The sequence below is a fragment of the Phyllobates terribilis genome, unplaced genomic scaffold, assembly GCF_046119375.1.
Source record: "Phyllobates terribilis strain yellow unplaced genomic scaffold, ASM4611937v1 Scaffold_7__3_contigs__length_470593459, whole genome shotgun sequence".
Lineage (NCBI taxonomy): Eukaryota > Metazoa > Chordata > Amphibia > Anura > Dendrobatidae > Phyllobates > Phyllobates terribilis.
Window position 1 is genome coordinate 254824729 of NW_027362767.1, and position 15190 is coordinate 254839918.

General features: G+C 44.3%; 2 protein-coding genes across 3 annotated transcripts in view; one reads left to right on the forward strand and one right to left on the reverse strand.

Annotated features, from left to right (window-relative positions):
• Window positions 1-359, reverse strand: part of LOC141154416 (ficolin-1-B-like) — a 65983-nt gene extending 65624 nt beyond the window's left edge. The window contains exon 1 of the mRNA XM_073640326.1: window positions 168-359. Coding sequence (XP_073496427.1) covers window positions 168-339 — 172 coding nt within the window. The 5' untranslated portion in view covers window positions 340-359. The remainder of the gene's footprint in view (window positions 1-167) is intronic.
• The window catches only part of LOC141154417 (ficolin-2-like), a 142761-nt gene that overhangs the window by 84312 nt on the left and 43259 nt on the right, over window positions 1-15190 (forward strand). The window lies entirely within an intron of this gene.

A 15190-nucleotide genomic window follows, 5' to 3' on the forward strand; every position in this document is an offset into this window, starting at 1 on the left:
ATAGAACCCCTGTCCCTCTATTTGTTAAATGTTCTCTATGGCCTCAGTAGGAAGCATTTTTGGGTCTGTACATTCTTTTGGCAAAGGTTGCCTGTTCTTCTGTTGCTATTCAGTACTTTCTTTAAAATCAACTACAGAAGCTCTGTATCTATAGCTATATCACTTACCCGGGCATGTGTCAGTGGCAAGGACCAAATTAGTCCCCAACCAGAAGATCAGGACTTTCAGTATCAGTGCCATCTTCTCGTTTTGATACAAGACAATTCTTTTACGTCCACTAAAGATGAAGTTCTCTGCTGTTTTACATTGATTGGAATCCGAATGACACATAGTTTTCATTACGGCTCCTTACCCATGGGTGTTTCACAATCTTATTTTTAATATCTTAATGACCAAGATTCTGTCACAACCAGGGCAAATGTAAGGGGTGGCTCTAGTAAGTTTTCTGACAGCTCTCTCATTTTTCTGCCCATACTCTCTCTGGGTAAAGGTTCGCTGTTCTGTATTAATTCAGTATCTTCAGTAATAACAGCTGCAGACATGGGAACGGACTGTCGTGTACAGAAGCTCTATATCTGTAGTTATAAGGACATAGACCAAATTAGTCCGTGTTACGCTGGGCATATGCTGGGCAGGATCGTTGGCAGTTTCATGTCCTGGTGGGCGATTCCTTTCAAGTGAAGGAATTTCAATCAAAACATTATGTCAGGATCCAGGAACTTGATCTCGATCTCTGCTGTCTTCTTGATGAAGTCAAAAAAAGTCCCACCTCTGGCCAACTCCATGACAACTAGTCGGGTGGAAGACTCCATATTTGTGAACCAAGAAAGCCCCTGTTATGGGTAGCTCCTGCACGTTTCAGTCTACATGGAGGAGGACAGGCTGAGATCTGTCATGTTTTGTGACTTCTAAAGGAAGATGTCCCTTAAAATTTTTATTTCTTAAACCGTTTTAATTATGTATGTAATGATGTGCAAATGTATGAAAATACTTACCGATCGCCGTCTTCCCAGGTTTCCAGCGTCACTCTGGTCCTCTTCTGCCCTATGTGACCTGCAAACATTATAACTGGCTCACACATATGTGTAAGAGTGGTGGACTGTACTATTGTATTCATACCCCTGAAGATACCAATCGCGCTGTGCTGTATATTTTAATGTGAATAGTGTCATGCAGTTTTAGATATATTTTGTCATGTATAGTGCAGAACAAGTATAGGTTAAGATTTAGGACATAAGATAGTGACCATATTATAAGATAGACTCTGGTAAGCATTATAAGTATTTGATTAATGTATGTAAATGTAATGTATAATGTTTGTGAAGGAGATGCTGTAGGGACAGACATAGTTAAAGTTCGGGACTAGCCCATAGTGGGGAGGGGAAAGCCTCAGTAAAAAAGGAACTGCTTCTTGATAGGCAGTCAGATAAGGAAGTACAGTAACTAAGGTCAAGTTCAAGTTGCAGTGGGCAGTCAGCTATCGTTCATGGCAGTGGGAAGCCTTACTGGAATCCCTTGCGGACATTTCCGCAACGTCCTAAGCTCAAGGCTTGGTACAGGTACTATGAAGAGTGCCTTATCCTCTGGCGTCCAGGGGAACATGGATGTGAAACCTCGTGAAGGGAAGTTAACAGATCCCGGGTGTACTGGACGGGAAATCCTTGGGTCTGACAGGAACAGTACATATAGAGATAGTCCAGGAGGAATGGATAGACGCACAGTACTAAGGAAACCAGGATTAAGAAGTGTTGTGCCCAATACTGCATGTTACAATCTGATGAACTTGAAGTGTCCAGTAAACTTTTGCTTGTTGAAACGAACTGCATGTCCCCTGAATTATGTGTGTGACTCCTGAAGATGGCAGCCTGGAGGAAGCGGAGGCTTGCGGCCTACAAGTGAGTGTGATGCACCCCACACCTGGAAGCACATTGGGACTTGGACAACGTTTTCCTGGAAAGTGCCAGGGCGTAATGGAGCAGCAGCTCGTCCACGGCTATCGCCCTTGGTCACTTTACACATGTGTGAACCAGAAGTCACTTTCTCAAGTCTTCCATGTCATCCACAGTCTGTTCTTTTCTCACACCTGCACAGTAGAGAACAGGAGCTGCGCAGGCAACAGACTGCAGGTGACATAGGAGATGTCAGCCATGTCAATCAAAGCAGGAGGACGGCGATTATGGGGTCTGAGGAGGCACTGAGCACGGCCCATAGACCCTCATCCAATGGACGGTGCTGATTAGCTTACGAGAAGAAGAATGATAAGTTATTTTCTTAGATTTGCGCGTGACTGGGATCTTGTAGGATGGATTTTAAATGCAGCTGAAAGGTGGTTGTTATAATTTATACAGATTAAAGGGGTTTTCCTGATGTAAGGTACTGCCAGCACCTCTCAGCCCTCTGTTACAGCATTCTGGAATGCTGTATATACAATGTCAGAGAAATATTGAAAATCTCCCCCTCTCTTCCTCCAAAACCGCTCTTCCCTCCTCCCCTATCTACCATTTGCCAGAGTAGAAGAGCTGGCAATCTAAGGAGCTGTCTATGCAAATTAGCACACACAGGAGAAGTGGCTAATAGACAAATGCTAGTACAAAGGGAGCTACTAACCCAATTAACATACGAGTGTATTTTTTAGTGACGCAGGCCTGTGACAAATATACACCTAGGTGAGGAGGATGCAGTTCCTGGCTTCAAAAGAATTCTCTCTCACCCCCAGGGCATCCCCCATTTGCTCAACAGAAATTTGCAGTCTCGCTGGCGCCGACGCGAAATATGGAATATCGGAAGTTCTATACTTAATAATAATGGGACACATAATTTTAGCGGCAGGGTCACCTAAGGAACAATATGCAAAGTTTTCCATAGCTGTGAGCCCCTCCGGTGAGTTGTTGTGCAAAAGTACCAGAATAACGGACCGTAGCTATGCCATGTGTAGTCTCAAAGGAAAGGTAAATTCGTAATAAAGAATATGGTGTCACTTGCAAGCTTCTGCGATCAACCAGTGATAAGTTATTGCGGAAGTTAGGTATTTTAATAAAAATATGAACGCTGGAGCCCAGCCCATGTGATGTCATCACAGGTGGTGTATGGGAAGGTTCCCGCTTCGGCATAAAAGACCCAGCCGAAGATGGGTCAGTACTCATTGTAGGGAGGTATATATTCTATAAGTAAGGGGTCCCGTTCGATAACGGTCAAATTGGAGCACCTCTCCTCCAGCTAAACTGAATCATCTCTGCTATCTGTATAGTAAGTTCTTCTTTAATCCCATTTTATTTGTGTAACTGTATATTCTGTATTGTAATGTCTCCCTTTGTAAAACCTTTTGTATATTTTTCATAAACACTGCCTCCCTTTTGGGATTAAATATAAAATTGGACAAATTCTTTTGTCCTGTAATCTTTCCTCCCCTGAAGCCATATACACTACCAGAAAGCAGGCATCCAATCAGGCCTGTATTATATTTTAAAATTGATTGGTGGTGGCAGTGAATAATATTAATTGGGCTATCGTGAAGCTGGCAGTGATCGTACCGGGTCGTATAAACATATTTCATGTGTTGAAATTTGGAGGTGTGTACGCCATACGCTCACTGGTCGTTTGCCGATAGCTACGTAGTGAGTAATCGGGGTCGTGTGCACGCGAATCCCTGACAATACTCTGAATCTCTGACATACAGGTATGTCCCCAATCCTCAATAATGCAAGGCACAAAAAAAAAAGCTTCTATTATACTCCCATACACTGTGGTCCGGTCAGATAGGCATCTCTGGTCTTGATCTGGCGTCTCGCCTCTTCTTACAATCCCCGTCCTCCTTCTTGCTTCATGTGGATAATGCATCCTACATCATCCACAGTGTTCTCCATGGCGCACCTGCCCAGGCGCACTTGTCTCTGCCCTGCCGAAGGCAGAGCACAGTACTGTAATGCGCATGTGCCGGCTTTACCTACGGATCAGGGTCGCCCTTTGGTTTTTCCCGGGCATGTGCACTACAACTTTGCTCTGCCCTTGGCAAGGCAGAGAGAAGTGTGCCTGCACAGGAGCGTGATGGAGGACACTGAGTGGATGATGTAGGACGCATCATCCAGACAAAGCAGGAAAGGAGGACGGCAATTGTAAGAAGAGAGAAGGCGCCGGATAAAGACCAGAGATGCCTGATAAACCGAACTGCACCATATGGTGATATAATAAAAGGCATTTTTTGTGCCTTGCTTAGAGGATTGGGGACATACACTGTGTGCAGAATTATTAGGCAAGTTGTATTTTAGAGGATTATTTTTATTATTGATCAACAACTATGTTCTCAATCAACCAAAAGACTCATAAATATCCAAGCTTAATATTTTTGGAAGTTGGAGTGTTTTTATTTTAGATTTGGCTATCTTAGGAGGATATCTGTTTGTGCAGGTAACTATTACTGTGCAGAATTATTAGGCAACTTAATAAAAACCAAATATAATCCCATCTCACTTGTTTATTTTCACCAGGTAAACCAATATCAGTGCACAAAATTTAGAAATAAACATTTCTGACATGCAAAAACAAAAAACAAAAAAATTAGTGATCAATATAGCCACCTTTCTTTATGATGACACTCAACAGCCTTCCATCCATAGATTCTGTCAGTTGCTTGATCTGCTTTCGATCAACATTGCGTGCAGCAGCCACCACAGCCTCCCAGACACTGTTCCCAGAGGTGTACTGTTTTCCCTCCCTGTAGATCTCACATTTTATGATGGACCACAGGTTCTCTATGGGGTTCAGATCAGGTGAACAAGGGGGCCATGTCATTATTTTTTCTTCTTTTAGACCTTTACTGGCCAGCCACACTGTGGAGTAGTTGGATGCATGTGATGGAGCATTGTCCTGCATGAAAATCATGTTTTCTTGAACGATACCGACTTCTTCCTGTACCACTGCTTGAAGAAGTTGTCTTCCAGATACTGGCAGTAGGTCTGGGAGTTGAGCTTCACTCCATCCTCAACCCTAAAAGGTCCCACAAGTTCATCTTTGATGATACCAGCCCATACCAGTACCCCACCTCCACCTTGCTGCCGTCTGAGTTGGAGTGGAGCTCTCTGCCCTTTACTGATCCAGCCTCTGGCCCATCCATCTGGCCCATCAAGAGTCACTCTCATTTCATCAGTCCATAAAACCTTTGAAAAATCAGTCTTAAGATATTTCTTGGCCCATTCTTGACGTTTTATCTTATGTTTCTTGTTCATAGGTGGTCGTTTTTCAGCCTTCCTTACCTTGGCCATGTCCCTGAGTATCGCACACCTTGTGCTTTTTGATACTCCAGTAACGTTGCAGCTCTGAAATATGGCAAAACTGGTGACGAATGGCATCTTGGCAGCTCCACGCTTGATTTTCCTCAATTCATGGGCAGTTATTTTGCGCCTTTTTTGGCCAACACGCTTCTTGCGACCCTGTTGGCTATTTGCCATGAAACGCTTGATTGTTCGGTGATCACGCTTCAAAAGTTTGGAAATTTCAAGACTGCTGCATCCCTCTGCAAGACATCTCACAATTTTGGACTTTTCAGAGCCCGTCAAATCTCTCTTCTGACCCATTTTGCCAAAAGAAAAGGAAGTTGCCTAATAATGCCTAATAATTAAGCACACCTTATATAGGATGTTGATGTCATTAGTCAACACCCCTCCTCATTACAGAGATGCACATCACCAGATTTACTTAATTGGTAGTTGGCTCTCAAGCCTGTGCAGCTTGGAGTAGGACAACAAGTATAAAAAGTATCATCCGATCAAAATACTCATTTGCCTAATAATTCTGCACACAGTGTATATACTGCATTCCAGAATGCTGTAAAATAGGACTGAGAGGTGCTGGCCGTACCTTATATGGGTTAAACCTGGTGACAGGTTCCCTTTAAACCTTCCCTTTATCATATTTGTGGGAACCTGCCCCTCTATCTTTGATTACTTCACATAAAAATTAATGGCTTTCAAAACCAGCAATTCCCATGTGTATTGTGTGTAGCAGAACCCACCAGGAGCAGAATGATGACAAATATGTAAAAGGCCTGTTGCAATTAAAGGGAACCTGTCAGGAGATCCTTGCTGCCCAAATCACGGGCAGCATGAATCGCAGCCTGGCTGCACGATTGCCAGCAGGTATATTATTCTGTGAAATGCTCCAATGTTTCAGAGACAATTTACATTAAAGATACTTTACTTCTCACTGCTCCACTGCAGGTGAATGACGGGTCTCCCTAAGTACACACAAGGAAGAGATCTGTCAATCACCCGCTGCAGTACTGGGAAGAGCCGGCCAGGAGCGGAGCCAGACTTGTGTCATCTCCCCCAATGGTCTACAGATATTCAAACTATATTTTCTCTGAAACACTAGAGCATTTCAAAGAATAGTATACCTGACTGCATTCAAGCAGCTGGGCTCTGCTTCGTGCTGACCGCAGTGTGGGCAGAATGAATTACCTGGCAGATTCCCTTTGAGTTTAAGGAATCCCTTTTATGTTGTGCAGCTCAATGTCCTCTGCAGGTACATCTGTCAGTACAGGGTGCAGGTCACACCAGCATTCTGAATGCCATTATTCTGTCCTGTATTTAGAACAGAACAGTGGAATTCATGCCAGGGATGGATCTGTTACATGACTGACCCCACCGCCTTACAATGGGATCCATCATGATTCTGTTAGGCCTTCCGTCATTTAACTAGAAAAACAGTGCAGCAGTAAAATTGACGAAATCTGCAATGGAGCCTTCTAATAAAGGCATTTTACATAATGACGGCTCCAAAGTTGATATGAGCCTAGGAGTACAGCGGCTCCTCATTATCACTATATTTACTATGCTTTTATGGATATACAGTCCTGCTCTTTGTTATTGGCACCCATGAAGTGTAAGTACATAATGTGGAATATCTCCTGAAAAAAATGAATCAAGTGAAGCAGTTTTCTGTAAAGAGCACTCGTGTTAAATACTAAAGAGCAAATGATAATCAATAATTTAAAACAGAAAATAATGGGAGGGAAAAATAGAAATATCTAAAGCTTGCTGTGACACTGGTATTGGCACCCTTTACATTAATTTAGTATGGAAACTTGCCTGTGGTAAAAGAGATTCACCTGTGATTAATTGTCGGTGCCCATGTGACATGAATTAGCCCATGAATGATGATTCAATGTTTTAAAATGCCACATGGTAGGCCCTGTTCCTTTGTCACAATGATGAAGACAATGGACCTGTCTGAGGACATCAGAACTGCTATTATTAGCAAATACAAGACTTCCAAAGGGTATAAAGCCATCTCCAAAGACCTTGGTATCCCAGTTTCTACATTGCGCAATGTTATTAAGAAGTTTGCCAAGCATGGAACCGTCAATAACTTCCCTGGATGTGTGGACACAGGGGAAAGAGGAAAATTGATGAGAGATGTCACGCAAAATGAGAGAAGGAACAAGTGTACAATGACGGGAAGATGGGGAAGGGAGCCCAACAACTAAGGAAAGGGGGAGTGGAGACCCCTAGGCAGATCTAATATCACCCTGACTACCGTATCATCCTTATATAGGTTCCGCACCTATCGCCGAGCAGGAAAAGTAATCCCTTAACCCTAGAACGCATACCTGGGGCCTCGCAGGCCCGCCCTGTTAATTTTTTTCTATTTTCTGCAAGATTACTTTAGTTAGAATTTTGAAACTCTAGGTATTCCTCAGGAATATAGTTGTTTGTCATTTCCAGTTGTTCATTTATTTTTTTATGTTACAGGCATTTTCGGTATAACAACTCTTTTTTGAAAATACCCATTTGTATGGTCATGCGTTCTAGGGTTAATGTCCCTAGAGCTAGGCCCTAGGTAGGGAAGGGACGGGGTGAACACTAGTCTGGCCCCACTGTAACTAAAGACAACAAGGTAAACAAACAAAGGGGATACACTTAGCTTGTGAAGACACCAGAGAAATAACGTCAACTGTCCTCCAAGGGAAGTCCAAGAAGAAACTAGCTGACTATAGTACTCCAGGCATGGACAGATGAACGTAGAACTATCACCGGCGACTCTTTGGTGACACTGAGAGTCTTTAACTACCAAGCAAGGGTGTGTCAATTATCAGCAGGAGGTGGAGGTCACTGCTGGGTCCTAAAGGGAGCAGGATATCACTACACCTCAAAAATGAGAGGATCAAGAAGACGTCTGCAATGCCAAGTGCAGTGACCTTCTACAGCCGGATCAAGATCGACTGTCTGTCACACTTGATACACCCGTGACAAGAGGTCTTCGAAGGTTGGTGCGAATGGTGGAAAAAACACCACGTCAAACATCCAAAGACCTGAAGGCCAACCTGGAACAGTCAGGGTCATGCTTTCAGCAAGTACCATACGCCGCACACTAAACCAAGCAGAGCTGTATGTGCGAAGGCCAAGGAAGAAACTATTGCTGAAGAAAAGACATAAAAAGGAACGACTGATCTTTGGCAAAGAGTATTTTGACATGCCACAATCCTTCTGGGAAAATGTTCTGTGGACAGATGAAACAAAAATAGAGCTTTTTGGCAATGCAAAGCAACAGTTTGTTTATAAACAGCACAATGAAGCTTTTAAGGAAAAGAACACCTTACCAACAGTTAAGCATGGTGGAAAATCCATAATGCTGGGGGATGCTTTTCTGTGTCTGATACTGGAGGCCTTGACTGTATCACAGGAATAATGAAATCAGAGAATTATCAAGAGATTTTAGAGCGACATGTCCTACCCAGTGTAAGAAAACTTGGTTTGAGTAGAAGATCATGGTTCCTCCAGCAAGACAATGACCCAAAGCACACATCCAAAAGTACACAGGAATGGTTCAAAAAGAAAACATGGACTGTTTTAAAATGGCCAGCAATGAGTCCTGACCTCAATCCCATTGAAAATCTTTGGGGGTGAGCTGAAATCTGCCATTGGGAAAAAGAACCCTGCAAACATTCAAGAGCTTGAACAAACTGCAAAGGAAGAGTGGGAGAAAATTCCAGCTGAGAAGTGCAAGAAGCTTCTAGATGGCTACAAGAAACGTTGGGAGGCTGTCAGCAATACCAAAGGGGTGCCTTTATTGCTGCACATGCAATTTATTCTGTTTCTTCTTTGAAATTGCAACATGGAAGTTGAAAAACAATGTTTTATTGTTGTACTACTTTGGACCACTAATTAAAAAATCCCGAGGATATAACTTTGGTACATTTCCATTTATTTCTGAAGATATTGTGCAGTCTGTGAAAAAAATGAAGGGGTGCCAATAATGGTGAGCAGCATTGTATGCTGTGCCATCATCATCTTGCTAGCTGTGCCATTCTCATTAGTTCTAGATAACTGTCATGGCACTATGATGGTGCTGCCAGAACCAATATCACTCCTGCTGTAGCAGTGCCAACTATCAGAATATTCACCAAACCACTCCACAGCCGCTACATGTGAATATTCCCTATTATGTAGCCCTGGTCTACAATTCATTTATCAACAGAACTATTTTTTTTAAGATGTAGTAAAGGAAGTTTGGTAATCTCTATAAAGCAGAAGTTTTGGCAGTTTGCTGGTCTGGAGGACCCAGGCGTGTGTCACGCCAGGTGTAAGTGCAACACAGAGGGGAAAGGGAAAGGGAGCCCAGATACTAGGGAAAGGGGGAAGAGGTGACCTCCTAATCTGGACTAGTGTCACTCTGTCTCTCCCTAACATCCCTATACAGCCTCCGCAGCTGTCGCCGATCACGTGCCTCGCCCTACTATCCCTGGCGTAAGGCTATAGTTGGGGGTGGAAGGAAATGAGCACCAGTCAGCCTCCGCTAGCACTCTAAAGACAAAAGGGGAAGACAACACAGGGGAACAACAACTCAGTTTTAGAAGAACTCCAACAGGGCACACAGCCTCAAGACTCCAGAGAGGACGTGATGCTGCTTCAGCCAAGTTCCAAGTAAAAATTGTTAGAACCCTCCTGTTAGTTCTTTTTCTATTTTGTTGGTCACATGACTTTCGGCCTATATAATCCAGCTCCGCCTTTCTGGCCTTGCTGGACTTCAGTGTTACATATACTCTTAAGCTAGCCAGGTGCCTTGTACCTAACTCTGTAGTTTGCTTGGTCTTTTGACCACTAGTACTTTTTGTTTGTTTGTCTTTTCTCTGCTACAATTTCTGCTAGGAGGTGTCCAACTATATCCCAGTCCTTAGTTCTTGTAGGGACCCCTCCTTTATATCTATAGGTCTGCATTCAGACTAGCCGAGGACTTAGGCGGGTCTGTTCACAAGGAACAGGTTCCCCGCTGCATCGTAGGGAATCAGCTTAGTCCTATTGTAGGGACAGTATTCCTTTCTTTCCTTAGTGCTTGTAGAAGTTCATAACAGTAAGTCCAGCCCATAATAAAACACTCTAAGGAAAGTAATCCTGATATCAGCATGGTGTCGGTTCAGGAGTTGGCTCAACACCTGCAGGGACTGTCTTTGGAGGTGGCCGATCTCCAGCAACACGTGAGTAGCTGTCCTGGAGCGCATTTTGTCGAACTGAAGGTAGGACTGCCAGATTTTTTTATGGTAAACAGCAAGATGTGTCACTTGGTTCCTTTCATCAAACTGCCCTGCGCTAAGACACTCGCTAAGGCTTTTGTTAAGGAAATTGTCAGATTCCATGGCGTTCCTACCGACATTGTTTCCGATAGGGGACCTCAGTTCGTGGTTCGTTTTTGGCGTGCCTTTTGTGACAGGTTGGGAGTTCATTTGTCATTTTCATCTGGATATCATCCTGAGTGTACTGGACAGACAGAAAGAAAGATGCAGGATGTTGAACAGTTTTTGCGTTGTTTTGTGGCTGACAATCAAGAGGGGTGGTCTGAGTTTCTGCCACTTGCTGAATTTGCTCTAAACAACCATACATCCTCTTCTGCTGGGTGTTCTCCTTTTTTTTGTTGTACTGGGAGACATCCGTCGTTTGGGTCATTCTTCAAATTGGTATCGGCTGTGCCGGAGGAGGAGAATTTTCCGGTGATTTGGAGAGAGTTTGGACTGATGTACGTTGTAACCTTCAAGAGGCTAACGAAAAATCTAAGAGGTACTTTTTCAGGAAACGTCAAGAGGTTTTGTTTACGGTTGGTGACATGGTTTGGTTGTCCTCTAAAAATCTGCGGTTGAGGATTCCTTCTAAGAAATTGGGCCCGAAATTTGTAGGGCCGTTTAAGGTACTTCAGGTAGTTAACCAATCTGCTGTTAGGTTGGAGGTTCCCACCTCCTGGAAGATTAATCCGGTGTTTCATGTTTCCTTATTGAAAAAAGCTGAGGTTTCGGATAGGGACGCCACTGTCTCTGATCCTCCGGTGGTGGAAGACGGTGAATATGAAATTTCTCGCATTCTTAATTCTAGATGGCATAGATGGAGATTGCAGTATCTTGTCGCTTGGAAAGGTTTCGGTCCCGAGGATAACTCCTGGGTTAAGGCGGATGATGTCTCTGCTCCTAGACTTATCAGAGCGTTTCACAGGAGGTTTCCTGATAGACCTGGGCCTGGAGGATCCGGAGGATCCTCATAGAAGAGGGAGTACTGTTAGAACCCTCCTGTTAGTTCTTTTTCTATTTTGTTGGTCACATGACTTTCTGCCAATATAATCCAGCTCCGCCCTTCTGGCCTTGCTGGACTTCAGTGTTACATTTACTCTTAAACTAGCCAGCTGCCTTGTACCTAAAGCCCCCGTCTCACATAGCGATATCGCTAGCGAGATCGCTGCTGAGTCAAGGTTTTGGTGATGCAACAGCGACCTCACCAGCGATGTCGCTATGTGTGACACTTTGCAACAATCAGGCCCCTGCTGTGAGGTCGCTGATCGCTGCAAAGTGTCCTGGACCATTTTTTGGTCGTTAGCCTCCTGCTGGCCGGCACACATCGCTGTGCGTGACCAGCGGGACCAACGATCAGGCTGGTAACCATGGTAAACATCGGGTTACTAGGGGCACGCGCGCACTTAGTAACCCGCTGTTTACCATGGATACCACTCTGCTACGGTGCGCGGCAGGTTACCGCTCACCTTAGCAGAGTCGTATCCATGATAAACATCGGGTTACTAAGTGCGCGTATGCCCCTAGTAACCCGATGTTTATCATGGATACGACTCTGCTAAGGTGAACGGTAACCTCCCGCGCACGGTAGCAGAGTGGAATCCATGGTAAACAGTAAACAACGGGTTACTAGGGGCACACGTGCACTTAGTAACCCGATGTTTATCATGGTTACGAGCCTGCTCCTGCTTCAGCAGCAGGCTGGTAACCGGGAGCAGGACATCGTGGAACGATTCTTTCCACGATATCGCTGCTCCCCTGATCGCTGGTGAGCCTGCCTGTTTGACAGCTCACCAGCGATGTATTAGCGACGCAGCAACGATCCCTGACAGGTCATATCGTTGTCGGGATCGCTGCTGCATCGCTTAGTGTGACGGGGCCTTAACTCTGTAGTTTGCTTGGTCTTTTGACCACTAGTACTTTTTGTTTGTTTGTCTTGTCTCTGCTACAATTTCTGCTAGGAGATGTCCAACTATATCCCAGTCCTTAGTTCTTGTAGGGACCCCTCCCTTATATCTATAGGTCTGCGTTCAGACTAGCCGAGGACTTAGGCGGGTCTGTTCACAAGGAACAGGTTCCCCGCTGCATCGTAGGGAATCAGCTTAGTCCTATTGTAGGGACAGTATTCCTTTCTTTCCTTAGTGCTTGTAGCAGTTCATAACAGAAATGAGTATAACTAGCGATGCCCACCTAGACACACCAGGTATACAGTGCTGGCCAAAAGTATTGGCACCCCTGCAATTCTGTCAGATAATACTCAGTTTCTTCCTGAAAATGATTGCAATCACAAATTCTGTGGTGTTATTATCTTCATTTAATTTGCTTGCAAGGAAAAAACACAAAAGAGAATGAAGCAAAAATCAAATCATTGATCATTTCACACAAAACTCCAAAAAAGGGCCGGACAAAAGTATTGGCACCCTCAGCCTAATAATTGGTTGCACAACCTTTAGCCAAAATAACTGCGAACAACCGCTTCCGGTAACCATCAATGAGTTTCTTACAATGCTCTGCTGGAATTGTAGACCATTCTTCTTTGGCAAACTGCTCCAGGTCCCTGATATTTGAAGGGTGCCTTCTCCAAACTGCCATTTTGAGATCTCTCCACAGGTGTACTATGGAATTCAGGTCTGGACTCATTGCTGGCCACCTTAGAAGTCTCCAGTGCTTTCTCTAAAACCATTTTATAGTGCTTTTGGAAGTGTGTTTTGGGTCATTGTCCTGCTGGAAGACCCATGACCTCTGAGGGACACCCAGCTTTCTCACACTGGGCCCTACATTATGCTGCAAAATTTGTTGGTAGTCTTCAGACTTCATAATGCCATGCACACGGTCAAGCAGTCCAGTGCCAGAGGCAGCAAAGCAACCCCAAAACATCAGGGAACCTCCACCATGTTTGACTGTAGGGACCATATTCTTTTCTTTGAATGCCTCTTTTTTTTTCCTGTACACTCTATGTTGATGCTTTTTCCCAAAAAGCTCTACTTTTGTCTCATCTGACAGAGAACATTCTTCCAAAACGTTTTAGGCTTTCTCAGGTAAGTTTTGGCAAACTCCAGCCTGGCTTTTTTATGTCTCAGGGTAAGAAGTGGGGTCTTCCTGGGTATCCTACCATACAGTCCCTTTTCATTCAGACGCCGACGGATAGTACGGGTTGACACTGTTGTACCCTCGGACTGCAGGGCAGCTTGAACTTGTTTGGATGTTAGTCGAGGGTCTTTATCCACCATCCGCACAATCTTGCGTTGAAATCTCTCGTCAATTTTTCTTTTCCGTCCACATCTAGGGAGGTTAGCCACAGTGCCATGGGCTTTAAACTTCTTGATGACACTGCGCACGGAAGGCACAGGAACATTCAGGTCTTTGGAGATGGACTTGTAGCCTTGAGATTGCTCATGCTTCCTCACAATTTGGTTTCTCAAGTCCTCAGACAGTTCTTTGGTCTTCTTTCTTTTCTCCATGCTCAATGTGGTACACTCAAGGACACAGGACAGAGGTTGAGTCAACTTTAATCCATGTTAACTGGTTGCAAGTGTGATTTAGTTATTGCCAACACCTGTTAGGTGCCACAGGTAAGTTACAGGTGCTGTTAATTAAATGAATTAGAGAAGCATCACATGATTTTTCAAAGGGTGCCAATACTTTTGTCCACCCCCTTTTTTAAGTTTGGTGTGGAATTATATCCAATTTGGCTTTAGGACATTTCTTTTTGTGTTTTTTTCATTGAAGACAAATTAAATGAAGATAATAATACCAAAGAATTTGTGATTGCAATCATTTTCAGGAAGAAACTGGGTATTATCTGACAGAATTGCAGGGGTGCCAATACTTTTGGCCAGCACTGTATATACACCCAGACTAAAGGGAGGTAGTCACTGGGTCCTCCTATCTAGGCAGCTGTCTGCATTGCCAAACGTGGAGATCTCCTGCAAACCATTGCAGGGCAACTGTCTGTCACCTCTGACACACCTGGACAGTACCCCTTCCTCTACGAGTGGCCTCCGGACACTCAGGACCGGGTTTCTCAGGAAAAGAGGTGTGAAAAGAGCGAACCAATCTGGGAGCGTTCACCTCTGATGCTTAAACCCACGTCCTCTCCTCCGGACCATAGCCTTTCCAGTACACCAAGTATTGCAGAGAACGACGTTGGAGACGAGAATCTACTATCCTCAAAATCTTGAACTCCAAATTACCATCAGCCATTACTGGGGGCGGTGGTAGAGGTGAGGGCTCAAGAGGTTCTACGTACCTTTTGAGTAAGGACCTGTGGAACACATTGTGAACCTTAAGGGCCCGAGGAAGTTCAAGACGAAACGCTGCTGGGATAACGACGGCGGTAATTTTGTAGGGACCAATAAACCTAGGTTCCAGCTTCCAAGAAGGAAATTTCAATCTTATATTCTTGGTAGACAACCACACAAAGTCATTCACATTCAGGTCCGGACCTGGCAAGCGCTTTCTGTCAGCCATACGTTTATACCTGTCACCCATGGTCTTCAAATTACACAGAACACCCTGCCACACCGAGGCGACGAAGCAAACCGTTCTTCTTCAGGATCTCATGAAGCTCCTCCCCCACTGAAAGTACCAAACTGTGGATGATAACCGTATGCACCGAAAAACGGTGACCTGCCAGTGGATTCTTGA